General features: G+C 42.8%; 1 protein-coding gene across 2 annotated transcripts in view; it reads left to right on the forward strand.

Moving 5' to 3' along the window:
- The window catches only part of SLC39A14 (solute carrier family 39 member 14), a 40,676-nt gene that overhangs the window by 9,989 nt on the left and 6,000 nt on the right, over positions 1–24,687 (forward strand). The window contains exons 2-7 of one of the 2 annotated variants that reach the window (XM_083713637.1): positions 11,227–11,503; positions 12,898–13,084; positions 18,911–19,080; positions 20,619–20,741; positions 23,296–23,478; positions 24,106–24,313. In XM_083713637.1, the coding sequence (XP_083569763.1) occupies positions 11,237–11,503; positions 12,898–13,084; positions 18,911–19,080; positions 20,619–20,741; positions 23,296–23,478; positions 24,106–24,313 (1,138 nt within the window). In that variant the 5' untranslated portion in view covers positions 11,227–11,236. Of the gene's footprint in view, positions 1–11,226; positions 11,504–12,897; positions 13,085–16,289; positions 16,460–18,910; positions 19,081–20,618; positions 20,742–23,295; positions 23,479–24,105; positions 24,314–24,687 lie in introns of both variants that reach the window. The other variant, XM_083713638.1, reaches the window with a different exon arrangement.

The following is a 24,687-nucleotide window of genomic DNA, read 5'->3' on the forward strand; positions in this document are numbered from 1 at the left end:
TTGAACATTTTGTTCATTGCTCCATGTTTCCTTGCTTCTTTGTCTCTCTTTTCCATTTGGATACAATTGAATGCTCCCTCTAGAGGGTTTAAAGAGAAACTGTTACATTGAAAAAGAAACAGTGGGATTTTCCACTTGTAAACTTTTCCTGTGAGAACGGCCTTGAGGACATGAGTGGCCCAGCAGATGAGATAGCAACCAGATCTAAAGCAAAGCTTGCACAAAAGAAAAGGGGCTCAATATCAGGTACAATACCAGCTGCACAGGAAAAGGCAACAACAGCATCTATGGATTCTATGACACAGGCACTGCTTAAAATAAATCAATCTTTGGAAGCACTGACAAAGCAGTCCACAGAAAATTCCAAAAAATTGACAGAACTGACAGCAAGATTGGATTTGAACACTGCAAGCGTAACATCTAATACAGACTCTATTAATAAATTAATCCAGGAAAGTGCTGAAACATGAAAGATTGCTGAAAGTGCAAAAAATACTGCAGAGGAGACAAGGGAAAAGTTTGTGCCGATTGTAAAAAAAGTAAAGGAACATGATGCAACTTTGGCCTTACTGGAACTACAGAGGAAGGAGAAAAACCTGAAATTAAGACTAGTTCCTGAAAGTGAGGGGGACAGCCTTGTGGAATTCCTTACAGAGAACTTTGCGGAATTCTGGCAAGAAGAATGGGGGGAAGAAGAGGAGTTTGAAATAACAACAGCTTTTCGGCTGGGGAGGAGGCAGGGCAAGAAACCAAGGGACTGTCTAATTACACTGAGATCTAAGGAAGAAAGAGATAGAATATTGAACCTGCATTATCAAAAGGCACTGGTGATTCAGAACTGTCAAATACAGATTTTTAAGGACATCCCTAAATATATCTTGGAGGTGAGAACCTGCTATAAAGATTTGGTCGACCTGCTGAAGAAAAATACCATACCTTTCAGGTGGGAGTTCCCACAAGGACTATCCTTTAATTTCAAAGGAAGAAAGATTAAAATAAGAACAATTCAAGACAAAGAACAGTTTCTGGAGAGATACTTAGAAGATCTGCGGAAAGGAACAGTAGGGGAGAAAGAATCAACTGACATTGCAAATTTATCATTTGGACTCTTGCCACCACCATCGGAGGAAGAACAAAAGCTTGGAGCAGTTGGAGGAACAGGAACCTAATAACAAAATGTCTCTACAACTTCTTAGTTGGAATTGTAACGGTTTGAACCTTCCCCGAAAAAGACGTCAAGTTTTTCATATTTTGAAGAGAGAACAATTAGATTTAATATGTTTGCAAGAAACTCATATTGCCAGGATACACAGGAAATTGTTGACAAATAAGAGACTTGGACAGGAATTTATTTCATCAGACAAAGTTAAGAAAAGAGGTGTGGTGATCTACGCAAAAGAAAAATTGGCTCCAAAGATGAACAAGGAAGATACCTGGCAATTGAAATACAAATTCAAGGAGAAAAAATTTTGATAGTTGGAGTTTACGCGCCAAATGAAGGGAAGGCCGAATTTTTTAAGAAGTTGCATGAGACCTTAATGGACTTTTTAGACTGTAAAATCGTAATGATGGGAGATATGAATGGAGTCGTCTCCACAAACATGGATAAAGCACAGAGACAAGTGATCTCTAAGGAAGGGAGACTACCAAATATTTTTTTTTGAAATGACTGAAACTATGGACTTGATTGATATTTGGAGAACAAGGAACCCTCTTGAGAGAGAGGGAACTTTTTTCTCTGAAGCAAAAATGACATGGACAAGAATTGACCAAATTTGGGTTACTAGTAGCCTGGCGCCAAGAACAAAAAAAGTAGAAATCTGCCCAAAACCTTGCTCCGACCATAATGCGGTAAAGATGGAGATGAAATTAACAACAACTGGATCCTTTAGATGGAGAATGAATGACACCCTACTCAGAGATGTAGAGATTTATAAGAAGGCCCAAAAAATATTGAAAGATTATTTTGAGATAAATTTGAGAACAGAAGTGGAGAAAAGAACAATCTGGGACGCTAGCAAAGCCGTGATGCGAGGTTTCCTAATTCAACAGAATTCCATAAAAAAGAAAAAAGAAAATGAGAGGAAAGAAAAAATCTTAGAAAAAATGAAAGAAGGAGAAAAGAAATTGAGATCTAAACCAAAGTCTCATGAGATCCTGAGAGAAATAAAGTATTATTAGATGCAATACATGGAACTGATGAATCAAGAAATAGAATGGAAGATAAAGCAAATGAGACAAAAGACATTTGAATCAGCAGACAAATGTGGGAAACTTCTGTCATGGCAATTGAAAAAGAGGCAGAAATTGAACACAGTGACAAGTCTTGAAATGGATGGGAAGATTATCCACAAACCTAATGAGATAAGTAATTGTTTTCAAAGCTTCTTTAAGAAATTGTATGCACAAGGGCCAGTTAACGAACAAGAAATAGAAGAATTTATTAAAAAATATGGACTACCAAAAATTTCAGAACAAAGTAAAACGATCCTGAATGAGAAAATAACAGAACAAGAAATAGAGGGTGCCATTCAGAATATGCAATTGGGAAAATCACCAGGACCAGATGGTTTGACTGCTAGATATTACAAAGTGTTGAAGGAATGGCTAATACAACCACTGAAGGAAGTCTGCAATGAAATTTTGGAGGGGAAAAAGGCACCTGAATCGTGGAAAGAGGCTTTCATCTTGCTTATACCGAAAACAGAGACTGAAAAGAACCAGGTCAAAAACTACCGCCCTATATCTTTACTTAACGTGGATTACAAAATTTTTGCAGACATTTTGGCAAAAAGATTGAAGAGAGTGTTGTTAGGGGAGATTCATAAGGACCAAGCTGGCTTTCTCCCAGGGAGACATATGTCAGACAATGTGAGGAACATTATAGACATTTTGGAGTTGTTAGAAGTTGATATTAACAGGAAGGCTGTTTTGATTTTTGTGGACGCGGAGAAAGCCTTTGACAATATTTGTTGGAGCTTTATGAAGAAGAATCTCCAAGGGATGGGGGTAGGCCAAGGCTTTGAAAACGGTATAGGTGCAATATATTCTAAACAAAAAGCAAAATTAATTGTAAACAATGTGGTAACGGAAGAAATATCAATAGAAAAAGGTACACGACAGGGATGCCCAATATCCCCTTTGCTCTTTATATCAGTCCTGGAGGTTTTGTTAAATATGATTAGAAGGGACCAGTTGGTTAAAGGAATTCAGGTCGGAGTTAAACATTACAAGCTAAGGGCATTTGCAGATGACCTAGTATTAACTTTGCAACAGCCAGACACTAGCACTAAAAGGGTATTAGAACTAATTGAGATATTTGGTCAAGTAGCAGGATTCAAATTGAACAAACAGAAAACGAAAGTGCTGGAAAAAAACTTAACAATGGAAGAAAGGGAGAGGTTTCAGAGTGAAACGGGTTTGGAAATAACGAAAAAAGTGAAATATCTGGGGGTGAACTTAACATCTAAGAATGTCAACTTATTTAAGGACAATTATGAAAAGTGTTGGACAGAAGTAAAGAAAGATCTGGAAATATGGTCTAGGTTGAGACTTTCCTTGTTAGGCCGAATTGCTGTTATCAAGATGAATGTATTGCCTAGAATGTTATTCTTATTTCAGACGTTACAGATTTTGGACAAGATGGACTGTTTCAAGAAGTGGCAGAAAAACATATCTAAGTTTGTCTGGCAGGGCAAAAAGCCCAGAATAAAATTTAAGATTTTAACTGACGCAAAAGATAGAGGGGGTTTTGCCCTGCCGGACTTAAGACTTTGTTATGAATCAGCAGCTTTTTGCTGGTTGAAACATTGGTTGCTTCTTGAAGACACAGACATTTTGGATTTGGAAGGGTATGACAATAACTTTGGTTGGCATGCATATTTATGGTATGACAAGGCAAAGGTGCATAAAAGATTTAAAAACCATATTGTTAGGAAAGCATTATACAATGTTTGGACTCGATACAAAGATTTGTTGGAAAGTAAAACTCCCAGGTTGTTGTCACCAATGGAAGCTAAGGCGGTGAAAAAACTTAATATGGACTCTAAATGGCCAAAATATTGTGAAATTCTAGAACAAGATGGTGAAAAGGTTAAACTTCAGAGTTATGAGAAATTAAAGTTCAAAGTTCGAGATTGGTTGCATTACCATCAGATAAATGAGACATTTAAGCAGGACAGGAAAATAGGATTTCAGAAGGAGAGGTCAAAATTAGAAACAGAATTGTTAGAACCCAATACAAAAAATTTGTCAAGAATGTATAACTTGCTGTTGAAATGGAATACACAGGATGAAATGGTGAAATCAGCTATGATTAAATGGGCACAAGACATCGGTCATGACATTATGTTCGCTGACTGGGAACAGTTATGGACCACTGGTGTTAAATTTACGGCATGTAATGCCTTAAAAGAAAACATAATGAAAATGATCTACAGGTGGTACATGACCCCAGTCAAGCTTGCAAAAATTTATCATTTGCCCAATAACAAATGTTGGAAATGCAATGAGACTGAAGGTACTTTTTATCACCTTTGGTGGACCTGCCCGAGGGTTAAAGCCTTTTGGGAAATGATCTATAATGAAATTAAGAAAGTCCTTAAGTGGACCTTTCCTAAGAAACCTGAGGCTTTTCTCCTGGGCATGGTTGGCCAATTGGTGCCAAAGAAGGATAGGACCTTTTTTATGTACGCTACCACAGCAGCAATAATTCTTCTGGCAAAGTATTGGAAGATGCAAGAACTACCTACTCTGGAAGAATGGCAGATAAAGGTGATGGACTTTATGGGACTGGCAGAGATGACCGGCAGAATCCGCGACCAGGGGAAAGAAACAGTGGAAGAGGACTGGAAGAAATTCAAAATATATCTTAAATTTTTTTGTAAAATTGAGGAATGTTAAGATGTCAAGGGGTAAGAAGTAGAGAATTACAGCTGTAACTAACAAGTTTATGGAAACGTAATGAAAGGGAACTAATAGATAAACTGACTAAAGGGTTGCTAAAGAATTCCAAAATAAGGATGCAGCGAAAGGGAGGTATGGGGAAGTCGGAGGAAAGAAGGTCTATGAATATAAGATTATGAAATTATACATGTTTAAATGTTTTGTATGTTCTTGTCTTGTGTTTTGTTTGCTTCTATTATGTGTTTGAAAAATGAATAAAAATTATTTTTTTTAAAAAAAGCGAATAGCCATTTGGTAAAGAAGTACTCCCACCTCGTTTACTTTAGAGTCTTTTGAGGTTCTCCTCACGGCATGTCTCAAATCATAATTGTCGAGGCATGGAGCAGACCACCATTTAGCTTTAGTTAAATCGACCCAATTTGCTGCTATGCGTGCGTTAAAGTCACCCCCAATTAAGGATTGGCTATTGGAATATTTAACGTGGCATGATACTAAATGATCTTCTAATATTTCCCATCTATCATGCAGTTCAAGGGACGAACCCCCTGGCGGGAGGTAGACATTGGAGATTAGCAGTGATACTTTCCCCCCCCCCCCCCCGACATCAACCCGGATAAAGCATAGGGGGGAGCAGTCAAAACTAATGAAAATTTGAAATGCAGCTTCAGTGAGATACCAATTACTAGACCACCTTTCGGCCGTCCTCCTTTCTGGGATGGGCAAGCTGGAAGAGATAGAAGGTTGAATCCATTTATGACAATTTCACCCTCCTCCCAAGTTTCTTGCAATAGAATGATATGAAACGAATTGATATACGACTGGAATTCTGGGTCACATTTTTTCCTACGCCAGCCAGCGATGTTCCAACAGAGGATCGATAATGGTGGTTTTTTGGGTTGTCCGGCTAACCGTCATTTAAATTCTTGTGGGGAGCTCTTATGCAGCAAGGACGCTCCCTTAAAGAAGTCCGTTATTTTCCTTTGCTGAAGGTTGACGTCCTGGTGTGGTGAGTCTTTTGCTCTGGTGCGCGCCGGTTGTGGTGAGTCTTTTGCTCTGGTGCGAGCCGGTTGTGGCACGATCAAGTTGCAAGGGCCAGAATTTTGGGGGGGCAGAAAAGAGTTAGCATCCTGGTGAGTAGAGATAATATTTGGCGTTTTTAGCTGTCGGGCCCAACTAGGCTCTAAAGAGGCTCCTGCCAAGTCCGCTGGAGCCGTCCTCTTTGGGGATCTAACCGAAACACTTGTGATCATTTGATTTATATGTCCTGCTGGGTCTTCAGTCCACTCTGTGTTGACTCTCGACACTATAGTGTCTTCCTCACGTAATTTTTGGATTTTTGGTGGAGAAGCCTGACTTGGAGTGGCCACTACCGTCTCAGGTCGTGGATGGTCTTCGATGTATGTTGATTCCAAGTCCGGCATGGAGGGATGCAGGGGCGACGATTTATCCAGGGGAGTGTTATCCTGAGATTCATTCTTTGATCGGTTAATCTCAGAGGGAACAGATAAGTCTATTAAAAGCAGGGATGAGTTACCAGTGTGAAGGGGAGGAGAAGAGTCTGCCTCCAGCAGTGAGACCTTCCCATCCAATGCCGATGGCACCTTATATGCTGGATATTGGGGGATTGTTGTTTCCACCTCCATGGGGCATGGCGCCGCTAAGTTAGAGTGGGTATTATTCATAGGAACTCCGTTGCAGGCGATACTTAGGAGCTGAAGTTTAAGTGAGTCCAGGACAGGAAGAAGAGAGAACGTATTTTGTGTGCCACTTGTGTGCCCCTCTTGGATTGGCCATTTTCATTTAAATATAGTTCTATATATTTGTGATATTTCACTTATGCAGCACTATAGACATACAAGGCTCTTCACCATATAATGCAAGGTAAAAAGATATGGTCCTGCCCTAGAGGGCTTACAATGTAAATGACCAAATATCGCACCACCCCAGATCAGCAAGACATTTACATTTTCACTAGCAGCTGGTAAATGTACTTCATGTCTCCTTCAAATTCCTTCAAAGGATGAGTCTTAAGGATTTGAAATGGGGTGTTGATTGGCAAGGATGTGGTGTTCCTTTTTTAAAAAAAGACACTGAAGTGCATTCCTTGCTAAGAAGACATTTTGGTTCTATTAAAGTTAATGTTAAAGATAGCTGAGCTAATGGGAATCTTGAGTTGGTGACTCTAGGGTGAGAATCTGCCTGTCATTTCCTCAGAACCAGCAAGTATCCTAATGAGATAATTGTACAGCTGCCGGGTGGCCCATAATAATTTGAACAATTGCATGCTATACAGCAGAGAAACAAGAGTAACTGTATATCATACAATACCAGAGTTTATATGAGCGCAACTGGAAAAAGATGGAAGTTCTTGAAAAATCCCTGTTCTGTTGAAATAACTAACTTGTTTACTATAGCAGTGGTCTTCACTTAGATGCAGTGTTGGTGAGTGCCCTGACTATCCACTAGTTGTCTCTCTACGCACCTATCAATTAATCCTCTCATCCAGTGGGACCATTGTCTCTTTCTCTGTCTTCCTAGAGTAGTGATTCTCAAGTCCAGGCAACTCCCCATTTGCGCATGATTGGCATGCATGTGCTGTTTTTGGCACCACAAGGGGGTGGGTTTGTGCTTGTCCTGCTGATGCATGCAGTGCCTCAGAACAATGCCTCCCCCTCAGTGGGGAGTTGCCTGCATACTCCTCTCCAGCCCCCCTACCACTTCTGCAGTGTTATCCTTCAAAGGCTGCTGTCTCCGCTCCAAAGGTTTAAACTGTAGACCTGCTCACAGCCAAATCCCATTCCATTGAGAGAAGGAGAAAATATCCATCCAAATGAATATACTAGCAGAGGAAGATACCTTTTACCAGATCTGCCTAGTTATTGATCTAGCCCAGTTTTGCTTATTTTGATTGGCAGCAGAGGTCCTTCCCATAACCTGATATGCCTGTTTTTTTAACTGGAGGTGCCTGGGATTGAATCGGGGACTTGCTGCATGCAAGGCAGGTGTTGTACTGCTGATCTATGGTCCCTCCCCCATAAATCTGAGCTGGCTTCCCATCTACAGCGTGGCAGGAAGTGTGTGTGATTCTGTTTCTGGTCAAATATTGGAATTTTTCTTATCCTTCCATTGTTATAATCATCAACTACTGAGCCAAGTTTAAGGTTTTGTTGCTGATATTTAAAGCCCTAAACAACTTGGGACCAGAATACCGTATTTTTTCGCTCTATAGGACGCACCGGACCATAGGAGGGGGAGAACAGGGAAAAAGGTGCGTTCAAGGTGCATTCACCCAAAGCCTCCAGAGCACAGCGGGAACTCTGGAGGCTTCAGGCGGCTACCTTGGAAGCCTGGAGAGCGAGAGGCGTCAGTGGACACTGACCCCTCTCGCTCTCCAGGCTTCAGGGAAGGCAGCCCGAAGCCTCTGGAGCGCGCGGGGGGGGGGAGAGTTCCTGCTGGGCTCTGGAGGCTTCAGGTTTCTTTTGACCTGCTCTTTGGGGCTGGCGGTGGGGGGAAGACATTTGAAGTCAGTTTGGGAGAGACAAAATGGTTTCAGGACTTTTTCCTGCATTGTTTTCAGACCTGTGTGTGTGTGTATGTGTGTGTGTATGTGTGTGTGTGTATGTATGTGTGTGTGTGTGTGTGTATATATATATATATATATTTGCTTTCGTAGATTTTCACGGGTACAGGAATGCAGGTTTTGGTGTCCTCGGGTGTCTTCCCGTGTAAAAGTTGGGGTGTCTAGGCGACGTTTCGACGAGGTCTCACTCGTCATCTTCAGGCTGGTGCTTTCGGCTTCTTGTTACTGGAACAGAGCGGGATCTCAATGTTTGAGTTCCTATAAATACTGTAGAGGGGGTGTGGTGTCTAGCCTCCAATGTTCTGGGCAGAGAGGAAGTTCCCAGGCTAGTGTGCCTTTTCTTCTTTTGTTCCTTAATTACTTGAGAGATACCTTGAGTGATTTCTTGAGTGATATCCTGAGTACCACTTAGGTGGGTCATTAGGTGTGGATTAGTTGCTAAAGTCTTTGTGTCTTGACCTCTTGAAAAAACTTCCTCTCTTTTCCAACACATGAAAGAAACAGGACACGAAATTAATTTTGCAGATTCCAAATTGCTCTTTAACACGGAACATCACCACAAGAGAATAATCATGGAAGCCATCGAGATAGAGAAACACCCTCACAACATGAACAAGCGTGACGACACATCCCGCTTGCCAGACATCTGGAAATTAGCCCTCTCCACAAAAACTGACACCAGATCCAGAGGCACACAGAACGCCAACACCAATCAACCACACCAGACCCAAACCCAGACCCTCTCCACAGATGAATTACTGACACCATCCAGTAGCCAATCCATGGTGGCACCTCCGGATGCTGCACCCCCCTGCAATCCCTACACAGATCTGGCTGACACAAGCCACAAAACCACAGCTCGCCCCTATACACGAAGCCAAGCCAAAGCACAACTAAGTGCAATACAGTCATCTTCTCAGGAAAACTCTTCACAAAGTTCAAGAGGTCAAGACACAAAGACTTTAGCAACTAATCCACACCTAATGACCCACCTAAGTGGTACTCAGGATATCACTCAAGAAATCACTCAAGGTATCTCTCAAGTAATTAAGGAACAAAAGAAGAAAAGGCACACTAGCCTGGGAACTTCCTCTCTGCCCAGAACATTGGAGGCTAGACACCACACCCCCTCTACAGTATTTATAGGAACTCAAACATTGAGATCCCGCTCTGTTCCAGTAACAAGAAGCCGAAAGCACCAGCCTGAAGATGACGAGTGAGACCTCGTCGAAACGTCGCCTAGACACCCCAACTTTTACACGGGAAGACACCCGAGGACACCAAAACCTGCATATATATATATATATATATATATGACCTTAAAATTATTATAACAGTTTCTTAGTATGTTTCCACTGAACATTTGGAAAAGCAGGTCTCCCCATTCATACTTCATGCGCTCACTGCAAAACCTGCCAGTGTATCTGTGGTGCAAACAGTCTGAGGAAGAGCCAAGAATAGAATGTGGCTTTAACCCAAGCCTCTCGCTTGGCATTGTAGCCTCCTTTGGAATTTGGTCCTCCTCTTGGAGCTACAGAAAAGAGGAGCATATCACTATGTACATCGTTATGGAGCTAACAGTGTATTCTGAAATGCTTCACTAGGTTCAGCCACCTTGCCTAAAAAAAAGAAAATGGCCAGAGGCAATTTAGGAATACAGGAATTTAAACTGACCCAGCATTCCACCTAAGGTCTTGTTTGTACAAAGAACTTAACTCCTCCCAACCCCAACCCCCCCCCCCAGCTGACTTCATTTCTTAAGGAATTCCTGACACTTTTGTGAAACAAAGATCTTGGAGTTGAACTAAGCTCTTAAGACTATGAGAATGTCTATCCCCTTTTAATAAGAAAGCAGTGAATGTTGTGCCACAGCACAGGGAGTGGGAGCCCCTGCTCAGTTTTTCAGGATTGTGTTGGGAGAGGTGACTGGTAACCCCTTCCTTTCCTGTCTTGCTGTGCTGCGGGGGAAGATGAGGTCTCCCTGGTGGCCAGATCAGTCCTGGTGGGCATTGCCACTTCAGGGATAGCTTTGACCACAATCTGTCTGGCTGTGGTACAATGCTGCTCTGGGTCAGACTCCAGGAGACTAAAGTCTGCTGCATATCAGCAGATATGTTCAATATGGCCATGAGCCTAGTGAATGGGTGTGGAAATATTATTCTTCTCTAGTTCAGAGGCAGTGTGTTTTGCAAAGCGCACAAACTTCCAACAGACACACATGTCTCATGAATTTAGCATTTGATTCATCTCATCAGATGGTGTCCTGTTAAGAAGTTTTGTATCCAGTTTTGTGTTGCTTCCTCTAAGTGAAATTCTGTGACACTATTTCTCTTTTTGCTGATTTCTAATGCCTTGACCATTCAGAGGAATATACGAAGCTGCACTTTGCTGAATTAGAACATGGTCCATCTAGCTCATCGGTCTTCATCTGGCGTTCTGGGATGCACTACAGGGGGTCTAAGATGGGTTGAAACAAATATGTGGTAAAAATTAAGATATGAGTCTCCAAATGAAGGTTTGGGTTAAAGATTGGTCCAAAGTCTGCATGATTCTGGCACTCTATAATCAAGGGGACTTGATAGTTGTTGCAAGTAGGATTTGCTGGAACTGGGTTGCTTGCAATTAGGATATCTAATTATTAATTTGGAAGCAGGAGATAAGAGATTAGTGTGGCTGGAATTGGCTTGTGTATTGCACTGACTGATACGTACTGATCCAAGTGCACGTGTCTCTCTTTTCAGAATTTTTGCCATGTTTTGGAATGTGGGTCCTTGGAAATGTGTCTTGCCCCTACAGCTTTGCCTGCTGGGTTTTGCATGCTCTGTGTGGGCCAGCTCAGGAGCCTTGCCGCAGACTTCTATCACAGCAGATTCCTTCCTGCAAGACCTCTTCCTCCGGTATGGCAAACATGACAAGCTCACTTTGCAGCAGCTCAAATCCCTGTTGAATCGCCTTGATGTGGGAGTTGGAAGGAACAACATTAGTCGCACAGAGCAGCAGCGTAGAAACATCTCCTGGGTAATGTATTGTATTTATATAAGCTATTTCTCTCCTCTTTTGAAGGTAGTGAGTGGGTCCACAAATCACCCTACTAAGGCTAAAAACCTGGCTGTTATAAATGCATTCCACTGAAAAATATTAAAATGATAAAACGTAAAGGGTCTATAGTGGGGCACCTTTAATTAAGTCCACTCAATTGATCTTGAAAGCTTTCTGAAATAAAACTGTCTTGAACTGACACCTAAAAGTTAACAGAGAAGAGGCAAAAAAGATGAACCTCTCTGGGGAGCAAGTTCTGCAATGTTGGTGCTGCCCCTGAGAAAGCCCTGTTCAGCATCACTACCCTCCTTGCTTCTTTCTAGTGGAGGAGGGGCAGGGTCTCCCTGTTATAGGTAGGTTTATATAGGGAAAGATGGTCTATGACATGCCCAGGTCTGGACCATTTAGAGTGTTAATGGTCAAAATCAGCACCCAATTATGGTTTAGTAGCAGTAGTACCTATATTACTTTATTATTCATTGCAGCTGCTATCTTAGAAATATTTAAATTTATTTATTTATTTATTTATTTATTTATTTATTTGTGCTTTTATCTTGTATTTTTATCTCGTGAACTTCCCTGAGATCATTGGATGAAGGGGGTGTGGGTGTGTATACCATATTTTTCCGTGTACAAGATGATGTCTCTCCCTCCCCCCCCCATTTTTCAGTCAAAAATTGGGGGTTGTCTTATACACATATTTATATCTTAAGTCTTGGGTCAGCTGCCAGCTCCTGGCATCTCCTGTGTGGAGTACGCTGTATTCAGGGCGCTGGCTGGAGAGGTGACGCAGTTCCGAGGTGAGGAGGGAGCTTGGCTGCAGTGCCACCAGCTCTCACCTGCTGAGGCGAGGCAATGCCAGATGCAGGCTGGAGAGGTGAGGCGACGTGAGGCTGTGCCGAGATGTGGGGTATCGCCCCCCAAAAAAGCAATTTCCCTCAAAAGCAGAACAACTTTAACAAACTGATTTCTTAATTTTGGGCTCCCAAAAGTAGGGGTCATCTTATACATGGGGTCGTGTTATACAGGGAAAAAGACTCAGTGTGTATTGCAGTTTTAGTAGTATTAAGACATATTCACCCTACCCTTCGGCTGAAAAGCCTCCTGGAATGGTTATATAAGATCTATACAAACAAGTCCTTGCCCTCAAGTATCATAAAACTGCTATGTTTTTATACTCACCAGCTTGAATAAAAACAGTTCAGGGAGAGCAGGAGCCAAAGGGAGCTAGAATGGTGACAGGAGGCAGTGCATAATTTGTAGTCTTCAGCAAGTATGGGTCAGTAAAGCTCACTGGAAAGCCTTCAGGATGTGAATGCTAACAAAAGGCACAGCTCTGGGATTTTCACCACGCCTTGCTCTCTGTCCTATAGTGCTTCAGTTCCTCAGAGCTCTTTTCAACCCACAATCTGAGTGAAGACTCCAGCCTTGGCAAGAGTGAATTCCGAGAGTTCTGCCCAACCATCCTGCAGCAGCTGGAGTCAAGGGCATGCACGTCTGAGAACCTGGAAAATGAGGAAGATGAGAGGACAGAGGAGGGAAAGCCCAGTTCCTCAGAAGGTGTGTGTGCAGTTATAAGCCAGCCAGCTAGGCTAGCAAAAGTTTAACAGCTAGTCTTTTAAAGCAAAAGCTTCCTGAGAAATGCCTTCAAATCCTGACCATCCTTGTTCTCCTGCAAGTTGCTGTAGAAATGGAATGCCAACCAGAACTGTAAGCTATTGTTCTTAATGGGGTTTCCTTTTCCAGGTACAGGTTGACATAATGCCCCATACACCCTACCCTTCTTGTGTCCTTGCCTAGGAAAAGTCAGTTGATCTATCCTCCTGGTATGATTTCATTGTGCTCCAGATTGAGCTGTCAGTGCTGTCAAGGCAGCTCCCTGCATATGCTGGCTGCTGCATACTTACAGGTGAAAGTGGGCCTTTGGAAGTACAGGTATTGCTCTCAATGAAAGACAAAATTAGAATTGTTTAGGCTGTGGAGAAAAAAGCATGAGGTTGTATTCAGTTACAGATAGGTAGCCGTGTTGGTCTGCCATAGTCAAAACAAAAAAAATTCCTTCCAGTAGCACCTTAAAGACCAACTAAGTCAGTTCTTGGTATGAGCTTTCGTGTGCAGTGTACAGTGTATCTGAAGAAGTGTGCATGCACACGAAAGCTCATACCAAGAACTGACTTAGTTGGTCTTTAAGGTGCTACTGGAAGGAATTTTTTTTGTTGTATTCAGTGTTAGTCGTGCTCATAGCAGACCTATTGAAGTTAACGGGTACGACTAACTTAGATCTATTAATTTTAGTGGATATTCTAAGTAGAACTTAGCTTGATACCACCCATGGTGTTTACACCTTTACACACAATGGAACAGTCTATAGGCTGACTCTCAATTTTACTCCTGTCATTCACAAATTTGTGAATTCACAGATCTTCCTGTTTGTGGACAGGAATTGTGGGTCCACAATTAATGAACCATATATAACACACTTTCCCCTAGTTAAGGAACTATGCCAACCACCAGGTCCTATACTTGCTTACCTTTAACCTTTAATTTAACCTTGCTTACCTTTTACCTTTTACCTTTAATAAGTCCCTTTAACCTCAGTGGAATTACTTCTGAGTAGACACATACAGGATTGCACTGTATGACAAAATAGAGAACTTGGAAATACTATCTATTGAGAAGAAAAAGCTCAGTATATAAATAAGAGGTCGTCCCTGCTGGTGGGTATTTGCAGAAGAGCCAGTGATTACAACCGCTTTTGTAGATCTTAAGATGGGTATGAGTCAGCATTGAGGTGTTACAGGAATATTAAACAAAAAGGCAACAGGATAAGAAACAGACCCAGGCCAACACTATTTTCAGTTGCAAATACAGGCAAAGATGAAATAGTGTTTGTAGTACCTTCTGAATCTACTTGGTGCTTCCAGTGCTTCAACAGAGGTATTGTATTCACTTTGGAGTCACCCATTTTTAAAAGGCACAAATAAATTTGCACAAGTTTCAGTACAGAAAAGGTGACTGGATGGTTGCCTTAGTTGCTCCTTCACAGCAGATCCTGACCTAGTGCTTCACTTCCAGGTTTGATCCACGGAATGCCAGTTTCTTGATGGAGAGATTTGCTTTCCTGGGGTGTTTTGTGCAACACATGTTATGGGAACAGGTGGACCTTTGCCTGTGGATCTACTCATGAGTAAGCACTCCAGCCTTGAGTCCTCATGCAAGAGTCAGATCTGCATGTGTGAAGGATTCAAGTGTGCCATTTCAACAAGCAGGCTGGATCCTTCATAGTCAGGTTCCAGTAGATCTAATTACGATGAAACACTTCAGTCTTGCTCCAGAGTAGTATTTTTTTTCTTAGTGGATGTAAATGTTACAGCTGCAAAGAATAGCAGGAGAACATTGCATCCCAAGGACAGGTGTCTTGTCTCTCCTGCTCTTAGAAGAACAGATTTTCCCAAGACATGATAATTTTTTTTCAAATCCCTACAAGAGCAAAACAGGTTTAGGCAATATAACCAGAAATGTCAATAGAACAGGTGCAACTGTTATGGAGGCTCTTCAGAATAAGACGGGTTGGAATCAGGTAAGGTATCTGGGAGGCTGCTGCATTGAAGGTGATGCCTTGATGACCTCTGAGGTCTCATCCAGCTCTGATTCCAGCTGGGTGTACTTTAAATATGTATGTGTGTGTGTGTTTGAAAAAAGGATTTGCTTAGTGCATACATTTTCACTGTTAAGTTTCCACTTTTATTTCACAGACTTTTTGAATTTGGGAGGAGGGGTTCCTTCTACACTTCCTCTGCCTGCTGTGGCTCCTCAACCCAGCACTGGCAAAGATGCAGAAATCCACACATTCAGTTGTTTACATACAAACTGCTGCTGCATATAAGGATCTGTGGATTGGGGAAGTAATTCTGCACTATGGTTAGAAGAGGAAAAGAGTTGGATGCCTCAGACCGTCTCAAAGCCATCCATGAAGAAACATTATAAGAAAGCTTCACCTGCCTCAAGATCATCTCCCTTGCTGGAATCTGGTGCACAAACCTTCCAGATATGGCCTGTCACAGATTTTGAGTAACCTCGTAAATGTATACACACAAAAGGAGGTCAAAAATGACCCTAAAGAGTCTATTGTTGACATTCCAGAAACAAGGAAGTGAGATTAATGTAATATGATTATTCTTTTCAGCTTTCTGCGTGTTGTTCACAGACGTTGCCTGAAGCCAGAAAATTTGGGTCTGCAGTTAATGAGAAACATAGATTGCACACGTTTTATCTAAGGAGCTTTAAAAATGGTTAATCTAAATCTCTTTTTGCCAGTCAGTAAGCGATGGCAAGTTTCAACTGGCAACATCCTGGGTAATCTAAGCAAATTCCTCACAGATGTAACCTGAATGGCAGCATACTCTGTTCAGTTTTTGTCTTATGAACCTTGTTTTGTATCAAATTGTAATATTTTTAAGCTACCTGAAATCCTAAATCACAATTCCTGCTGCCTCTACATCATGTTTTCAGTTTCTTAATAGATCCTGATATTGAGTTGGTATTGAGTATAGCTCTCAGTACCAAGTTTGAGAAGAACTCAGAGGCTGCGCTTCTGTCTTCTGGCTATCCTGGTGCTGTACATCTTAAACTCCTAGAGAATTGCAATAAAACCTTATTTCCAGTGAGATCAACTTCAGCCTTCCCAGCTTTGGCTGTCTATAGAGGCCCCTTCCTGTTTTCAATTATTTGGGTAAATTGGCCCTCCTTTCTATTTGTTTCACAGTCTGGGGCTTTGGATTTCTCAGTGTTTCACTGATTAACCTGGCCTCCCTACTTGGCGTCTTCATCGTGCCCTGCACCAAGAAGGTCTTTTTCGCCCGAATCCTAACGTATTTCATCGCGCTCTCCATCGGGACATTGTTCTCTAACGCACTGTTCCAGCTGATCCCAGAGGTGCAGTAAGACACAGACACATGGATTGAGTCACAATCTACTTTTCCTGTCACTAAGTTCTCTGCTGATAGGCTGCTCACAGTTTAGAGCAGGCATCCCCAACCTGCGGCTCTCCAGATGTTTTGGCCTGCAACTCCCATGATCCCTAGCTAACAGGACTAGTGGTCAGGGATGATGGGAATTGTAGTCCAAAACATCTGGAGGGCTGAAGGTTGGGGATGCCTGGTTTAGAGAGGGGGAAGCTTGCCCTGCCCAGTGATTCCTTTTGAGGATGACCTTTTCTCCTCTGAGCATCAGGAAGCTTCCTAAGATCAGCTGAGAGAAAAAGAGCAAATTCTCCTGCATGGTCCCTGTGTAGGCACATACATGAGTTCTGTGCTTGCTCAGAGCACATCTTGGGAATTTTCTTGAGCCATAATTCATGTTTCCTCATTTCATGGGCAGAAGTTTAGCACCACTCTCCTAGTCCTTGTTCCTTGCCATTCACAGTCATCCAAAGCAGCAGTGTGACTTTAAAGTGCACCTTGTGGGTGTTGCCAGCGCTGGGAGGATTTTGCCTCTTGACTTCCATTCCACCATTGATGGAAAGGGGGTGATTGTGCTTTTAGTGAGAGGTTTCTTCAGTTGTGCAAAAGTGTGAAAAGGAAGGTTGGTTTTTTTGGTCATTTCTGCTAACTAGCACAATATTTCTTTGGGAACGTTGTGAGGGCAACTTCACCGAAACAATGGAAAATAGTACCTTTTACCTAAACCTAGCCAGCTAAAGTAGATGTTGCCTAGAGTGACCTGGAGGAAGAGGTATACATTAATCTGGATCTTTGTGTGGACTGTTTCTGTAGGCTGAGTCGTTCCAGTAGTCAAGTTCATTCACTGGCCTGATGAATGAGAGTAGGTAGGGGGAAAAGTGTGGCTGTCAGCTTCAGAGACTGTTTTGCAAAGGAACACCAATATTCTGGAGAAATATCTTTTTTGTTTTTTCTTGGCTTCTCTTTCAATAATTGATCTGATTTTACCAACAACAAAAAAAGAGGTTTCTTGAGCAGTGTTGGACTTTGCCAGATTTAATCTTGACATAATTTTGTTTGAATTGCATGTTCTGGGGCTGCCTAAATACAAACAAGAACACTCTACTTCCTGATTTTGGAGTTTGTAACCCTTGTCTCCTTCACTTGCTCTGTTTTTGTCTTCCATTTTGACTTTGCATATTGTGGTAAACATTTGGGGGACAGTGTTTGCAGTTCTGCAAACTTCTAAAATTGTGGGCTGAAATAAGACATTGGTTTGTCCATGGTATGAAAGAGCCACCCTTTGAACCCAGGACCACCTTTGCTGTCTGTCCTGGCCACCTCACCAACTGGCTTCTTCCACTGAAAAAGGCTAAGGTCACAAATCTTAGCAATACTATCCAGAATTTTTGAAGCTCCTATGTTGTATAGCTAATTTACTGCCTGTCCAAGGCATGACGTACTGTATTCCCTCTTGAATTTATGGTATTTTCAGCTCGAAAACTGTGCATCAGATGAAGGGGGAGGAATTTGTTGCTTGAAAACAAAACTATATTTGTGATCAAATTGTAACAGAAATTACTGTATATGCTTCACCTCCATGGTTAAGTTGCCTGCCCTGGAAGAACAACTGGTGTGCAATTGCATCACTCACTTAGTTGGATTTTGGGGACTTTCTGTAGTTGGGCAGCAGAGACTCTGTAATTCTACAGATGCCCATCTGCTAGGTAGGTATGGCCACATGCATATCATATGTACAGGCAAGTAACTGTTCACTCTGGCCAGGCAACAGACCATGATGGTGGGGGGTGTAGGGTGCTGAGAGTAAAACAGGTGCTCTTCATGACACTGGAACTCTGGCATTGTCCCTGTGCTAGAAAAAAGAGGGAAAACGTGACTGGACAGCCCCACCAACAGTCTGGAGAGCTAGGGACGTTAAATGCTCTCGTCAGCTATGGTATGGACGTCTTACAGTTGTGATCTGAAGCATCACTTAGGGACGGCTTGAATGGAATTACAAACTTATGCACAAACTAATGTGCATTTATAGAGGCCATTTGTAGCAGGACTGCCTACAGAATACATGAGATATGGAGAGATCCCACTCTATAGAAAGCGGAAGTCTCCACCTTGCTTGTGAAGGGACTGGTCTCCTCCATATCTCATATGGGCACAAATGTCCCATGATGAAACTACCACCTATTGGAAGTGCACAATTGTCTTTGCTGGAGTTCCAGAGCCAGAGTACACCAGGTACTCCCAGCATGCTTAAAGCCTTATCCAATTAAACATCAATCACTAATGAAAGTCTCCTCTCTCCCTCCCACCCTCTCTCCTCTCTTTGTGATTTAAATTCATTTCTGCGTATTCCTGTGTCCTGACTTCCATGGCATTCATCCCACCTGTGATTTCACGGGGGGCGGGGGGGCTGGCATTCACACCGCAGTCTGGGGTTATGGTTTCCTCTGTGTGACTGTCATCTCCCTCTGCTCCTTGGTTGGAGCCAGTGTGGTGCCTTTCATGAAGAAGACCTTTTACAAGCGACTGCTCCTCTACTTCATAGCTCTGGCGATTGGTACTCTCTACTCCAATGCCCTCTTCCAGCTCATTCCTGAGGTATGACTAGGGCCTCTTGGCCTTCCTTGTGTGGCTGTTTTTGTGTCATTTGTGCTGAGAGGAATTCTAGTAGAAGAGTGATATTGTGCTGGTGGTATTAGTCTCGGATGAGTTGTGAACTGTTTGGCATTTCCCTGGGTTTTCACTCTTTAGAGTAGTGGTAGCCAGCATGCTGCTCTCCAGAGAATGTTGAAATCTAACTCCCATTATCCCTGACTGTTGGTTCTGCTGGCCTGGGCTGACGGACATTGCAGTGCAGCAGCGCCTGGAGGGAAAGTGAGCTGGCTACACCTGCTTCAGAAGTTAAAAACGGCTTGGAAGCTAAGCCACACCTGACTGTAACAGTCTGAAAGCAAGGGCCAGTTAAGATAATGACAGAGTCCCATGCTGAGAGGTCTTTGTCAATCTCATGCCTTTAAAGACAAGGCTCCTGGGCTAGTACATATGGCTGCACAGATGACACCTGCTGTCAGGAGCATGTGGAGATTGCAGCCACCCTCTGTGCTGCTTCCTGGGTGGTGCCATCTGATGCCGGGGGAGGCAGGCCAGAAACGAAGCTGTGGGGGAAGCCATGGGGTTTGGAGCCTCCCAGTATAAAGAGCTGGGTCTGGTCCCTGGCTTGCAAGCTGGGAGGCAGAGAATAGAAGGCTGAGCAGAGCAAGCAAGGTAAAAACAGAATAAAGGGAGGGGAAAATAGGAGAAGAGCAGGTTGCATTGTCCTGAGGAAACTGAGGCTGAAGAATGGAAAACGGAAAAGGACTGCTCATCCTAATCCTATGGCAAAATAAGGGGTGGGTGATGGTGTGTGAGGGTCTAGTTATGGCTTAGGAGCTAGACAGGAAAGTGAGAAGCCATTGGTGGTTCCACGGTGTCTTTGTGGTGCTCGCTTCCTCCTCATAAAATACATGGCATGTTCTTGGGATGTTTTCCTTTGTAATGAAAGTGTTTGAGACAAAGGAGCATATCTTATCTAGAAAGGGGAGGGAAAGTGGCCTTCACACAATAAGAAAAAAACTGTATAAGATAGTCTGAGTCATAGGAGGCAAGTCAATGAATCAATGGGTCATAGTGGAATCCCTCTTGTTATTACACCAGGTGAGATACAAATGAGCTCTGGTCAGATGATCTTCTGCTTTAGGAAGTGGTAAAACTTATGCACCACTTTGCGGATGTGGATTTACATGGCTGAATACTACTACATTTTTTTAATGCAACACATATAGAAAACTAGCCAGTCAAACAGCAGGTGTCTAGCCTTGCTGACCTCTGTCAGACACGGTTTCCGTATGAAAGGAGCATGTGCCTGTGGAGAAGCATTCACATCTCACTTGGCTGCCCTAATGTGAATTCAGGGAGCAGCCAGCTGCCATCAAGAGATACTTCTGTAGGTCAGGTGATAAATTCCTGTGCTGTGCAGCTTTTGACTTCCTCTTAGGCCTTCTCTTAGATTGAAACAGGTGGGAGGCAATGTAAACTGCATAAATGTGCTGTTATTTAAGTATATTTTTCACTTACCTTTTCCTGCCCCTACTCCACAGGCCTTTGGATTCAATCCTCGGGAAGATGACTATGTCTCCAAATCGGCTGTTGTCTTTGGGGGCTTTTACTTGTTCTTTTTCACAGAGAAAATATTGAAGATGCTTCTCAAGCAGAAAGACACGGTGAGGGAGGAACCAAAACACTTGCTGATGAGAACTACTTCTGGTGCAAATCTCCCATTACTTTTCTTTTAAACAAATATTTGAATATTGTTTGGCATCAGATGTAACAATGTCATAATTTTGAGGGACAGAAAGCTAAAGAAAATAAGACAGTAGTTTTCCTTTTAAATATATTAGAAGCAGAATTCTTTCCAGAGAATCAGCAGTTTAAGATGGTAGTTTGCAAACTTTTATATGCAGTGAAACTCTTTCCCACATGGACCTGCCTGTTGAAGAGCCCTGATGGATCCAGTACCAACCCTGCACCTCCAACTATTTGGCGATGCATTTTTGAGAGTACCCTGGTATTGTGTGGGGCAGCAGCCAGGCCTGTTGGCTGTCACTATGTGTGGGCCAGAATATATCCAGTACTCTCTCACGGCTACATATTTCAGGGCACTGTTTGAAGCCAGCTGTTTTTCAGGGAAGCTTATTTGCCAATGCTGATTCCTCCAGAGCATTTGCAGATAATGTGAACCCACACCCAAACTAGTAGGATGCCATGCTTCTCTCTGCTTCTGACCAATAGCAGACAGCAGGGTGAGGCAGCGGCACTCACCTTACAGTTGCCTGCATCAGGGCTGGATGCCAAGAGAGGCAAGGCGACAGCAAGGTCAGCACAATACGCATGCGCTAGCAGAGCCTATCGAGCGCTCCTGCCCCCATGTGAGCTCGCCAGCACCTCACTTCTCTCTGTCCCAGTATGCAGCGGCAACCAGGTCAGGTGAGAGTCTCTGCCTCATCCTGCCATCGTCCACTGATTCTCATCTCTAGCTCTCAAGGGATCTAGATTGGAGAATAAATGTTACTGCTTCTTAGTCTCAGAAGCCCAGAGTCCATCCTGCAATCTGTCTTGCATCTGTTGAGGCTATTCCAGCTAAATCTGCTCTTCCTTTCCATCTTTAGAGTGCTAAAAAACCCCTGCAGACTTTCTGGCGCCATCATAATGCCTAGCCTTTTCTCCTCCCCTTGCCCCCAGCACTTTGTTTAACATCAAGCCTGATATAGAGTTCCAAGGGACTTGCAAGCTTGCTCGCAGTGTTCTGACATTTTGGTTGATGCTAAGAAAAAAACATTACCATACCATTACTATTCTGGATTTTATTTTATTTTGACCTAATGGACCAACATGGTCAGCTACAATTTTAAATGTTAAATAATAAGTCACCAGGACAAACAGAGCTCTGAAAGAATGCAAAATAGGATTTTGCTGAACCCATGACATTGGCATATATAGCATCCCTCTGCCATCCTCGCTAATGGCAGTAATAGCAATCTTTACAAAAGCCTCCAAAGGTATTCCAGAGAGGCTTCCTTCTAGTACCATTCAAGTCTGTCAAAACAATAGTGTAAAATAAAACACTATAAACGGTTTAGAGACAATCCAGTTCCTAACCACTTCCCTTCCTGTTCACTTCCTTCTCATGCACGCAGCCTTGTTTAGTGGTCTTCCAGGCCTTTCGGTTCAGCCCTTGGACTTTCAAACATTTGGTGCCAATAATAGCAGATTCAAAACAACTGTAGAACATTTGAGTTAGGGTAGTTTGCTCAGCTGCTTTAATGTTAACTGATAATGTATGGAACAGTCAACAAGGATATTGCAGTGAGAAAGCATATCTCATAAACTGGGTCATGTCATTGAAGGTTCCTATATAGACGCAAATTAAAGTTGATACAACTGATTCCAGTTGAAAAAAGGCTTTTTATAGCTTACATAGCTAACATACTAAATGGAAAGCTCTTTTATGAATCAGTAGGCACAGAGAGTTACTTTTCATGATCGAGAAGTTAGCAGTGAACTACCCTAAAAGTACTATATTGTGGTGTCTGTGAACTGTGAGATCATAAAACTTGCAGATGTGTCGTGGAATTCAGAAAGTTACTAAAGAATTATAAATAAGTGTGGTGTGTGGTGCCTTACTGGTGAAAAGCCAGTAAAATTTAATGTGAAGAACTGAAGCAGCTGACAGTGGGGAGTATACCCTAAGCCGTGTTGGTGCAGTGTGGGGTGAAAGGTTACTTGCTGATCTGGCTGGCTTGCCCCAGCCATTCTGGGTGGCTTCCAACACAACAACACCGAACATTAATAGTAACAATCTGATCCGTTTAATAACGTACATCAAACAAAGCAACATTCAACAATGCATCAGAATCTTATAGTAAACAGTAAAATTAAAGACCAGCAAATAATAATTAAACAGTTCACACTTATCAACTCCAATAAAGAATTACCAATCTATAATCAATAAAAATAACAGCAATTCACATTGCATAAAATACCACAAAACATACAAGACCATCTAAAAGGATCAGACTGAGAAACAAAGACGCACAACTTATAAAACTATTTTTTAAAAATATCCCTGAACTCCTCTCTTCTCAGCTGCTGTCCTCAAAGTCGTAGCCTGGGAAGGGCTGGGTGGGGGGGTCAAGGCAGGTGGAAACGCCATTGCCTGACGAGGAACAGAAAGTCTCTCCCCCCCCCCTTCAGTTCTTCCATCTCTGTATCCCCCAGAGTCATCATGGGCACAGCCACTACAGCACTGAGACCCTTCCTTCCAAGAAGGACCAAGAGGAGGGGGTCACTGAAAAACTGCAGAATGGTGACTTGGATCACATAATCCCTAACAAGAATAGTGACCTGGAATGCAAGAACCCATCTGTTGATGAGAAGATTGTTGGCTCCTTGTCTGTTCAGGTACCTACCTATACTACTAATGTATTGCTTCCAGCCCGGCTGGAGATAAGTTGTCTTAGTTTGCAAGAAATAGACTTAATGGGAAGACTGATCCAAGATAAAGCACCTCGTATGTATCTTAGTCTGCTTTTGTTGGGAAAGGGTAGAGGGAATCTGCCTTTGGCCCATGCAGACATAACATCTTCTGCTTTCATAACCAGTTAGGAGATTGGCAGTGTGCTGTGACAGCTCCTGACATCTGATGACTTATTTCTGCAGAAGCAGATGGATATTGGCACAATCATAGGTGGGTGGTTTGCACTGATGTACTGGCAGAACATGGAAAATAGCAGCAAACCTGATACCACAAAATTGCCAGGCAAACAGCTTGCTTGGGTAGAGTGGGGAGGTGAGATGAGGCAACGTTGGAAGTCTGTTACATTTCACGTTTTGTTGTTTAGGACATTGCTACTTTAAATTCCTTGCTCTGCTCCACATTTCCCAAAGCATCAGTGTGCTTTTGTATCTCCAGTTGTAGGCACTAGGTGGCAGTGTGTGCACATTGTATGATGCAGGCTCCATGCAAGTGTGCTCTTGTACTGCAGGAGTTGATGAGAGAACTCAAGCACTGATCTGCTGCCTTTTCAGGACCTGCAGGCTTCTCAAAGCACTTGCTATTGGCTGAAGGGCGTGCGCTACTCTGACATTGGCACCTTGGCTTGGATGATCACCCTGAGTGATGGCCTCCACAATTTCATTGACGGCTTGGCCATTGGTGCCTCCTTCACTGTGTCCGTCTTTCAGGGGATCAGCACTTCTGTGGCCATTCTCTGTGAAGAATTTCCTCATGAGCTAGGTATGTGCTCCTCAAACTCTGAGATAGGACTGAAGCAAATGCCAGGAGTGTGGTGTCTGGAAATTCTCTTGATGTCTACAGGACAGAACCATGTATACAGCCTTTTCTAAGCAGAGGTGCTAGTGGGAGCACTTTCCCCCCCATGCTTCAGAGGGATGGCTGGGCCCAGTCCTGTGGGACTCCCTCCCTCCCTCCCTGCTGAACGTCAGGCTCTTGACAATGACTTTCCTGCTTCAGGTGGCATTTTAAGGTAGCTTTCTGATTCTGGGATAACTTTGAATTGTTCTTATTCTTTGTATTTTTAAAATACACCTTATTCTGAGTATTAAACAGGATATAAATACCTGAAGTAAATTAATAAGGAGGTTGCAGAG

The sequence above is a fragment of the Podarcis gaigeae genome (assembly GCF_964106915.1).
Source record: "Podarcis gaigeae genome assembly, chromosome: 15".
NCBI classification, from domain to species: domain Eukaryota; kingdom Metazoa; phylum Chordata; class Lepidosauria; order Squamata; family Lacertidae; genus Podarcis; species Podarcis gaigeae.